The 11,659-nt window shown below is 37.2% G+C and overlaps 1 protein-coding gene across 1 annotated transcript in view; it reads right to left on the bottom strand.

Annotated features, from left to right (window-relative positions):
• Positions 1-420: 420 nt before the first annotated feature.
• The window catches only part of wrnip1 (WRN helicase interacting protein 1), a 29,633-nt gene continuing 18,394 nt past the window's right edge, over positions 421-11,659 (bottom strand). The window contains exons 4-7 of the mRNA XM_067452209.1: positions 11,263-11,486; positions 5,632-5,787; positions 5,386-5,465; positions 421-1,760 (exon numbers count right to left, since the gene is read on the bottom strand). Coding sequence (XP_067308310.1) covers positions 1,479-1,760; positions 5,386-5,465; positions 5,632-5,787; positions 11,263-11,486 — 742 coding nt within the window. The 3' untranslated portion in view covers positions 421-1,478. The remainder of the gene's footprint in view (positions 1,761-5,385; positions 5,466-5,631; positions 5,788-11,262; positions 11,487-11,659) is intronic.

Genomic DNA, 11,659 nt, shown 5'->3' with positions numbered 1-11,659 from the left:
TCTATATAGATGTATTAAGTAGGGTTTGGCACCTATAGATCCGGTATGTACCGGACAGAATCAGAACCCAGATTTCGATGGCACTTAAATTCATTATATATATATATATATATATATATATATATATATATATATATATATATATATATATATATATATATATATATATATATATATATATATATATATAATCTGTTTTACGTGAATATTATGACACAAATGAAGCACACACACTTATTTACAAAATAAATAATACACTGTAAAAAATAAAAATGTACTGGTCATTTTCTGCCAGTAATTTTACGGCAATTTCCGTTGACCCTTAAAACACAAACTACTGCAATGTGTAATTCAAAACACAGGTAAAATACCTGTAAAAACAATACAGAAAATTCCTTCATATTTATAACATTGTGCCCTATTTCTACTGACTTTTTTTTTTTTTACAGTATAGGTTCGCAATTAAATGTTTCATTGCAGCCATGTAAAAGCCTTATAGCTTTTTTACATTCAAAAAGCTGTTTCACCCAGAAATACAGAAGTCAAGTCTGCTATAACCTACATTACATGACTTTAAGTTTGATGAGCAGAATACTAATTATGAGATGATATGAAATCAAAATGGCAAGATGCAACAGAGGTTTACTTTTGTTAATTTTTGATAAAATGATTGATGTTTTATATAAGACTAATAGTGTAGCTGCCACTTCAGCTCAACTTGGACTAAACACCCATAGAGGAAAAAGCAAAGTACTGAAGGCAAACATAAACACAGTTCCAGTCACTCTTGCAGATGAACCTTAGAGCTTGGGGCTGGACCTGGAATCTTCAAAGAAAAAGTAAAAGAGGAAGGCCAAGAAACTAAATTAAAAAAATATATATCCACCTGGAGCGAGGTTGAGGAAATCCCTCCTCAAAAAAAGGATGCGCTGAAATCCCTCTGAAAAAATGCCTGGTGAGCCGTAGCTAATGGCCTGTACCCCAAAAAGGGCAGAAAGGTCTAGTAATAGTGGACATAATTTTCTATAGCTTTATTCATGTGTTTTATTATTTTATACTAGATTATTCATTTGGATACTTCGAAATTAACTATGGTGACAACTCTGAATCAAAATGACTTGAAACTATATCTAAGTGAAATATTTGCACAAACAAAAACATGAGACTGGGTTTTAATAAAGAGTATGTTAAGTTTAATTTACAACATATATAATATTGGTAGCTTGCAGATAAAAGTGTAGAATAACTGTAAACATCTAAAGACGCAAAATCATTTACTTGAATTGTTTCTTATCTAATGTTGATTTCAAACCTTTGAATAATGTTAAACAATTATTAGCAGCATAAGCAAAGGGAGATTTATTGAAGGTTTTGTAAAATATTGCTGTAGTAAGTGGAAGACGTGACAACAATGGTAAAGGCAACAGCGAAACTGCAAACTTAAATGTCCATTTCTCATGAAGCCAAAAGGGGAACAATCATCGACTGGAGGGCATCCAGGTAAAAAAGTTCATTCCACGAAGTTCCTCAGGAAGGTATTCTTGATCCACTGTCCCATTGAAGTCTGGGTTATATTTGTATCCTTTAGCATAGCCCAGATTCTTCATTAATTTGGTGGGGGCGTTGCGCAGGTGGAGGGGAACAGGCGGTAACGGGCCCTGATGGTTTCTCAGACAGGCCTTGACGTTATTATAGGCCTTGTACACCTCCACAGACTTGGGCGCTCTGGCCATATAAACCACACACTGGGCTAAAATGACCTAAAATAATTCAAGAGGAGATGGAGGTGAGAGTGAAGATGAAATGTTAGTAATAAAGGATATCAAAAAACTGTTGCAAGTATCTAGTAACATTTATGTAAGCTTGTTCCTGCCACTTAGGGCTACATCAACTAAATCGCTAAACTCTTTAATTATCGACAATAATTCTCATTAACGATTAGTCGTGTCTGCCCTCTGTGCACAGAACACAGAGTAATTTGGCAATTTAGTCGTGCCAAATTACAGCACTGATTAACACATTTCTATAGACAAAATGCATCTAAAAATAGTGGACTGATGCAGGAAAGGTACATGATCCAAGGGCCAAACCATGACAATTCTTTATTTTAAGATTCAAGCTAATGTATTAGCTTTTAACATACCCTGCCATACCCTTTGACAGATGCGTGTACATCCTCAATGCAAAACGTTTGTTTTAAAGGTCCCATTCTTCGCGTGTTTTCAAAGCTTTGATTATGTTTACAGTGTGCAATATAACATGAGTTCATGTTTCGCGTGTAAAAAAACCCAGTATTTTTCACACAATTTACTTATCTGTATACCGGTGTTTCCTCTGTCCTGAAAAACGGCCTGATGATTTCCTTGTTCTATGAAGTCCCTCCTTCAGAAATACGTAAAGAGTTCTGATTAGGCCAGCGCTTCCCGCGCTGTTATTGGATAGCAGCTTAGCACGTTGCCCGGAAAGGTCCCGCCTCTTATCATAACGGGTAGATACGATACGCGCGCTCAATGTTATTGCAAAAATGACTATATTGCCTTATCAATTTGAGTCGGAATCAGACCCGGAGAATATTGAAGAGGATCGATTACAACCTGCTCAGGAAAGACTTTTGCTGGATGTTTCAGAATGGTAAGCTGTCTATTCAGTAGTTTAAACTGATCATTACAAACACCAACAATCGATGGTGTCTGAATGAATTACTAAACTTTTATATGCTAAGTTTTTCGGATTAGTTTCAATTACCATCTAACGTTAGTTAACAAAGCTAAACAGCGTTGCGCTTTGTGTCATGAGTTACATAAACTGTTCCAGACAAAGAGGGAACTGCGTCATCTTTTAAGAATAATCTTTCTGCGAATCCGGCATTAAACTGATTGAGATTGAGGAAGCAGTCCTCAGCAAAATGTGCTGCACATAGTTTTAAATTGTGATTATAATTTTCCGGAACAGAGTTAACCATAAACTGTAGCCATTGATCTCTACGTACAGCGTCCGTGGGAAGGCCAAACAAAGGTGATTTGACTCCGGGATGAAAATAACAGCGTTTCAATGGCATGACGACAAACACACTCTACAAAAACAACGCTTTCCTATTCTTGACCTGCGAGAGCAAAAGGACAACGCCCCCGAATTTGCGTGTTCTTGTGAGCGGAGGGTTTGTCAACAAACGGTTTTAGTTGCGTCATTAAAGCAGGAAGTGAGGAGGTGTAGTCCAAACCGGCCGTTCACTGTAGGCTTTGAAAGGGATCTTCTGTTAAATAAAAAATCTCGCTTGGCATTGAACTTTGAGCTTTATAATTTTACAGGTATTATTTATGCTCTAAAAGCAACATTTCACACTAACTAAAGTTTGAAAGATGGAATCGCAAAGAATGGGACCTTTAAAGGTTATATCTTTATCTTTAAATGTTACTGATTCCTTTGAGTATTTCTATTTTGCATGAAAGCGCATCCTTACAGTCTTGATTAAGCTTCAAACTTCCCTGAACGAGCGCCGGCATCAAACAGACAGAATGCAGTAGAGGAGACAATTATAATCCAGTGCAAAACATTAATGTAGCTTAAATATCTGCTGTTAGACACTAAATTTAAGGTATTTTATGAGAGTAGTAACTGTAAAGTCTGTTTGAAAGTCTGGTTACTTTGTCCATAGCAAATGTGTGTGTGTTCCTGCAGAACATTCCTCTTATCTGGCAACACATGTTTTTCTTTAATATAATTTTAATGTACCGGGCCTTAAAACTTTTTTGCACATGATGTATAGCACAGATATAGCCTTTTTTATAGACATTTTTTTTTTGGCATATTGATTACCATTTGTATAACTGCATAAATAACAGTTAAATGATTTGAAGCAAAACCAAGGGTCATTTGAGGTTTCCATGGAATAACTACAATAACTATAACAATTTATTTATGTTCATTGTAAAACAGTTTTTTGTTGTTGTTGATATTTTCACTATGCATGTTTTAATAGCACTCAGCTGACATGTTTGTTTGAATATATTAAAACTGTAAAATATATTAAAAAGTAATTGTGACATTTTAATCATACTTTTTTCACACAAATTGTGAGTTTACATCTTAGAATTTCTCAGAATACATCAACTATTTTCCTCAGTTTAGCGAGATAAAAACTTGTGACTAAGTCAAACTGAGAACTGAGAGTCAAAATTATATAAAGATATAAACTCACAATTCTGAGAAAAAAAAAGAAAAAAAATTAGGGATAAGATAAATAAATTATTAAAAAAAAAAAAAAATTATTAAAAAAAACAATGCTGAGATAAAGTGAAAATTCACTGTTATAAAGCTAGATTTAGTTTAACAGTAATGGTGCTCCGATCTGGGTTTTTGGGGCCGAACACCAATCACTGGAAGCAGTATTGGCTGATACCAATCACTGAAATAAATTAAAGGCCAAACTTTCTTAACCACAATGTATTTTTAGTTTGAAAAAATTAAGAGAAGTTTCATGAATTGACAACTCTTTGTTTACTGGGAAACATCTGCAACATGTTCCATTCCATCTCTCAGAGATTAGAGACAATTTAGAGCATAACAAACATAGCATTCCAGCTAAATAAATAATAAAAATAAGAAACAGAACAGTCTTCGTTAACAGAAAGCAATGAAATGTAAAACTGCCTAGTCTTCACTGTATAAATTAAATATTATAAATCGCGCACATCCTAGAGTTTACCAACAGTAGACTATTTTGTGACAATCATTTATCTAGCCGATTTGGATGTTTAGATGTACTGAACTTAACCGATGTTAAAGGGTTAGTTCACCCAAAAATGAAAATTCTACTTGGTTAAAAACATTCTTCAAAATATATTCTTTTGTGTTCAGCAGAACAAAGAACCTTATACAGGTTTGGAACAACTTGAGGGTGAGTAAATGATGACAAAATTCTCATTTTTGGGTAAACTATTCCTTTAAGTTTGGGCTTTTATGGAGGAACAAAAGCGCACCACTGTGAAGAAAAGAAATGCACTAAAATAACAAAGCCCTAGTCTCTTGCTTTCATTGAGGAGACATTGCAACAACAGCAACTCTAAAGCAAAGACGTTGCAAAAGTATTGTCCTTTATAGTCCTTTATATACTGGTGGAATAGAAATAGAAAAATTGTCTCACAAGTTTTACATCATCTGATCTCCCTTTATAGAGACCATTGATCCAAATACATAAAGCTATTATTGGCCGATAATGATTGGCGCCCAATCAATCAGAGCACTCTTAAAAAGTTAAACTAATGTAGATCATGACTTGTTTTAGAATCTGATTGTGACTCCGAGAGTCTAAATCGGATGGAATCGTGAGGTGCCTAAAAATTTCCAGGGCTAGCAGCAAATGCAGTGTATTTGTCTGTGTTGTACCTCACATTCGGGCATGCCCATGAAGTGACAGGCCTGGAACGCTGATACAGCCTGAGTGAGCGCCACAGGGTCCGCCAAACCTTTAGAAGAGTCACAAAAGCTCATGTCTGTCAAGACGGTAACCTTTGGATTACATACTAATTATGAAGTTACTATTACAGAAAAACAATGCAGGTTTTGGAAAACACTGAACAGTTTTATAAATGGACCTCAGGAGGGTTAAAAAAAAAACACTAAAAAACTCACCAATATCCTCACTAGCAAACCGGACCAGTCTGCGAGCCACATACAGTGGGTCTTCACCTCCCTCCAGCATTCTTCCCAGCCAATAAAGGGCAGCATTTGGTTCTGATCCTCTCATTGACTTGTGCAGGGCTGAGATACAGTTATAGTGCTCCTCACCTGTGTCACAAATGTTACATTTCTTAATGTATGAGAATTTGTAAATATTTATGTGCATAACAAGAAGCAGTGAACGTTAAGCTTAAGACTGCAAGTTTTTGCCAATAACTTAAAATATAAAATGGGAGTACAAAAAAGCTCAACTGCTCTCATGAATTCCTATTAATATGCATTTCATGTTTGTATATTCCAGGAAATATATTCCCTCATAGTGACGCTCACTTGCGGAAGAAAAAAAAAAAAGATCTAAAAACTACTGCAAGTACAAAGTATAGTAGGGAGAAACTGGGATTGGTTGAACTTGCATTAGCTACTTGATGCAAAACTACACATTCCTGAGTGATTCATTAATTTATATATATATATATATATATATATATATATATATATATATATATATATATATATATATATATATATATATATATATATATATATATATATATATACAGTCTTGTTTAAAATAATAGCAGTACAATGTGACTAACCAGAATAATCAAGGTTTTTAGTATATTTTTTATTGCTACGTGGCAAACAAGTTACCAGTAGGTTCAGTAGATTGTCAGAAAACAAACAAGACCCAGCATTCATGATATGCACGCTCTTAAGGCTGTGCAATTGGGCAATTAGTTGAAAGGGTTGTGTTCAAAAAAATAGCAGTGTCTACCTTTGACTGTACAAACTCAAAACTATTTTGTACAAACATTTTTTTTTTCTGGGATTTAGCAATCCTGTGAATCACTAAACTAATATTTAGTTGTATGACCACAGTTTTTTAAAACTGCTTGACATCTGTGTGGCATGGAGTCAACCAACTTGTGGCACCTCTCAGCTGTTATTCCACTCCATGATTCTTTAACAACATTCCACAATTCATTCACATTTCTTGGTTTTGCTTCAGAAACAGCATTTTTGATATCACCCCACAAGTTCTCAATTGGATTAAGGTCTGGAGATTGGGCTGGCCACTCCATAACATTAATTTTGTTGGTTTGGAACCAAGACTTTGCCCGTTTACTAGTGTGTTTTGGGTCATTGTCTTGTTGAAACAACCATTTCAAGGGCATGTCCTCTTCAGCATAGGGCAACATGACCTCTTCAAGTATTTTAACATATGCAAACTGATCCATGATCCCTGGTATGCGATAAATAGGCCCAACACCATAGTAGGAGAAACATGCCCATATCATGATGCTTGCACCTCCATGCTTCACTGTCTTCACTGTGTACTGTGGCTTGAATTCAGAGTTTGGGGGTCGTCTCACAAACTGCCTGTGGCCCTTGGACCCAAAAAGAACAATTTTACTCTCATCAGTCCACAAAATGTTCCTCCATTTCTCTTTAGGCCAGTTGATGTGTTCTTTGGCAAATTGTAACCTCTTCTGCACATGCCTTTTTTTTAACAGAGGGACTTTGCGGGGGATTCTTGAAAATAGATTAGCTTCACACAGACGTCTTCTAACTGTCACAGTACTTACAGGTAACTCCAGACTGTCTTTGATCATCCTGGAGGTGATCATTGGCTGAGCCTTTGCCATTCTGGTTATTCTTCTATCCATTTTGATGGTTGTCTTCCGTTTTCTTCCACGTCTCTCTGGTTTTGCTCTCCATTTTAAGGCATTGGAGATCATTTTAGCTGAACAGCCTATAATTTTTTGCACCTCTTTATAGGTTTTCCCCTCTCTAATCAACTTTTTAATCAAAGTACGCTGTTCTTCTGAACAATGTCTTGAACGACCCATTTTCCTCAGCTTTCAAATGCATGTTCAACAAGTGTTGGCTTCATCCTTAAATAGGGGCCACCTGATTCACACCTGTTTCTTCACAAAATTGATGACCTCAGTGATTGAATGCCACACTGCTATTTTTTTGAACACACCCCTTTCAACTAATTGCCCAATTGCACAGCCTTAAGAGCGTGCATATCATGAATGCTGGGTCTCATTTGTTTTCTGAGAATCTACTGAACCTACTGGTAACTTGTTTGCCACGTAGCAATAAAAAAATATACGAAAAACCTTGATTATTCTGGTTAGTCACATTGTACTGCTATTATTTTGAACAAGACTATTATATATATAGTTTGAGCTCCCTACAAAGATTCTCTATTGGGTTTAGGTCTGGAGACTGGCTAGGCCACGCCAGAACCTCGATATGCTTCTTACAGAGCCACTCCTTGGTTATCCTGGCTGTGCTTCGGGTCATTGTCATGTTGGAAGACCCACCCTCGACCCATCTTCAATGCTCTAGCTGAGGGAAGGAGGTTGTTCCCCAAAATCTCGCAATACATGGCCCCGGTCATCCTCTCCTTAATACAGTGCAGTTGCCCTGTCCCATGTGCAGAAAAACACCCCCAAAGCATGATGCTACCACCCCCATACTTCACAGTAGGGATGGTGTTCTTGGAATGGTACTCATCATTCTTCTTCCTCCAAACACGTTTAGTGGAATTATGACCAAAAAGTTCTATTTTGGTCTCATCTGACCACATTACTTTCTCCAATGACTCCTCTGGATCATCCAAATGTGCCTAATATCTCTCTCTCTCTCTCTCTCTCTCTCTCTCTCTCTCTCTCTCTCTCTCTCTCTCTCTCTCTCTCTCTCTCTCTCTCTCTCTCTCTCTATATATATATATATATATATATATATACAGGGAGTGCAGAATTATTAGGCAAGTTGTATTTTTGAGGATTAATTTTATTATTGAACAACAACCATGTTCTCAATGAACACAAAAAACTCATTAATATCAAAGCAGAATATTTTTGGAAGTTTTAGTTTTTAGTTTTAGCTATTTTAGGGGGATATCTGTGTGTGCAGGTGACTATTACTGTGCATAATTATTAGGCAACTTAACAAAAAACTAATTTATACCCATTTCAATTATTTATTTTTACCAGTGAAGCCAATATAACATCTCAACATTCACAAATATACATTTCTGACATTCAAAAACCAAACAAAAACAAATCAGTGACCAATATAGCCACCTTTCTTTGCAAGGACACTCAAAAGCCTGCCATCCGTGGATTCTGTCAGTGTTTTGATCTGTTCACCATCAACATTGCGTGCAGCAGCAACCACAGCCTCCCAGACACTGTTCAGAGAGGTGTACTGTTTTCCCTCCTTGTAAATCGCACATTTGATGATGGACCACAGGTTCTCAATGGGGTTCAGATCAGGTGAACAAGGAGGCCATATCATTAGATTTTCTTCTTTTATACCCTTTCTTGCCAGCCACGCTGTGGAGTACTTGGACGCGTGTGATGGAGCATTGTCCTGTATGAAAATCATGTTTTTCTTGAAGGATGCAGACTTCTTCCTGTACCACTGCTTGAAGAAGGTGTCTTCCAGAAACTGGCAGTAGGACTGGGAGTTGAGCTTGACTCCATCCTCAACCCGAAAAGGCCCCACAAGCTCATCTTTGATGACACCAGCCCAAACCAGTACTCCACCTCCACCTTGCTGGCGTCTGAGTCGGACTGGAGCTCTCTGCCCTTTACCAATCCAGCCACGGGCCCATCCATCTGGCCCATCAAGACTCACTCTCATTTCATCAGTCCATAAAACCTTAGAAAAATCAGTCTTGAGATATTTCTTGGCCCAGTCTTGACGTTTCAGCTTGTGTGTCTTGTTCAGTGGTGGTCGACTTTCTGCCTTTCTTACCTTGGCCATGTCTCTGAGTATTGCACACCTTGTGCTTTGGGGCACTCCAGTGATGTTGCAGCTCTGAAATATGGCCAAACTGGTGGCAAGTGGCATCTTGGCAGCTGCACGCTTGACTTTTCTCAGTTCACGGGCAGTTATTTTGCGCCTTGGTTTTTCCACACGCTTCTTGCGACCCTGTTGACTATTTTGAATGAAACGCTTGATTGTTTGATGATCACGCTTCAGAAGCTTGGCTATTTTAAGACTGCTGCATCCCTCTGCAATATATCTCACTATTTTTGACTTTTCTGAGCCTGTCAAGTCCTTCTTTTGACCCATTTTGCCAAAGGAAAGGAAGTTGCCTAATAATTATGCACACCTGATATAGGGTGTTGATGTCATTAGACCACACCCCTTCTCATTACAGAGATGCACATCACCTAATATGCTTAATTGGTAGTAGGCTTTCCAGCCTATACAGCTTGGAGTAAGACAACATGCATAACGAGGATGATGTGGTCAAAATACTCATTTGCCTATTAATTCTGCACTCCCTGTATATATATATATATATATATATATATATATATAAGGGCTGTCAAACGATTCAAATATTTAATCGCAATTTAATCACACATCTTTATCAACAGGGGCAAGGACAAATATGCATACTTTATGCAAATGTACGTTTATTATTTGAGAAACCATACTCAAAGCATGAAGACTAGACATATATCAAAAGGTCACAGATGTTTTTCAGAGAACTAGTTCATGTCTCTAAAGCCTAAATATTACAATTCTGAATAAGTAGTGATTTCTCTTAATTTAAGAATATAAATAAAGGGAGTTTTTACACTGGAAGTTTAATTCAGAACAGGGCACAGTTCGTATGAAAAATTGGTAATATGAAAGCTGTCATGTGGACCTGGGAGCGCAGCAGTACCACACCATAGCTGGAGAAGGTTGTAACAAGCTGGAATATAGTGGCCCTTTTTAAAAGCTGTGCATTCCCTATTGAACTGCCGGTATTTTGTGTGTGTGTGTGGCTAACTGTGCTGCGATTCACGGACTCGGGAGTGCTCTTGTTCAGAAGAGTAACCTATTCGTTTTAGCCGATTGTGATGTATTTACTTAAGTAAAACACATGGTGTTGGTGATGGTGTTAATGATTTACCTTGGATATAAGAGAGTGAGCTTCAGTGCACTGCAGAGAATGTGCTCGGTGAAAAAACACACTATTCTTTCGACCTGGAGTCTAATAAAAGTTAAGCAGAAAATAGGGTAGCTTATGTAGGCTATAACTGCACATGTTTCAGAGTAATGTTATTGTTAACCCTTTTCTTTCCCTATTAATGTTTGCTACTGCATCCTTTACGTCTATGGCTGATCTAAATTTCTCCAACTACGGGCCATGGATCAAACAGAAAAAATTTTGACAGCCCTAATATATATATATATACATACATACATTACATAATACATACACATTACACATTCGGGCAACATTATTTTATTTTTTAGACATTATTTACACATTATTTTAGCAACGTAACACAGTGAGATTCGAATTACAAACAACTCGTTCAGGCGGTTCAGAATCAGTTCTTTCTTTTGGGAGACAATAACTTTATTTTGTATAACTTTTGACTTTTTATGCAACTTTGCAGAACGTTTACATTAACAAACAGCTCTATTACACACTACATGAAAGGGAATATTTGAAAAACCATAATAGAAGCACTTTAAAGGTTGAGGATAGACACAGTAATTGCGTTAGCTGAAATGGACTGATTGTTGGATAATGATTTCAGTGCAAACAGGACATACCTGCTTTATCATAGAGAATGTGGGATCTCTGAAGTCCCTCTTTAATGTGCTGCTCGCGCACGATTATTTGGTGAGGGCCTACGTCGGGTTTAGAGGTAGCCGTGCGCACCTGCACAACACATGCCTGCACCGCCAGCTGAAGGCCATTGAGAGCGGCTCGGGCATCACCATCACACAGGTGCGCCACAGTGTCCAGGGCTTTCTGCTCAACACACACCTTTGATCTAAAGACAAATAACATTGCATTCAGACCTCTTCAATAAAACAGTGTTTCCAAACCCATTTCATTTCAACATTTTCAAGCTTCAAAATTCAAAAAAGGCCCTCACCAAATTATCATAAATACACTGTAAAACGAATCCATATGAATCAAGCTGTTTAATCTAAGTGTTCTGAA

This window comes from Pseudorasbora parva, chromosome 9 (genome assembly GCF_024679245.1).
Source record: "Pseudorasbora parva isolate DD20220531a chromosome 9, ASM2467924v1, whole genome shotgun sequence".
Taxonomy (NCBI): Eukaryota; Metazoa; Chordata; class Actinopteri; order Cypriniformes; family Gobionidae; genus Pseudorasbora; species Pseudorasbora parva.
This window is presented reverse-complemented; position numbering and strand designations above follow the sequence as displayed.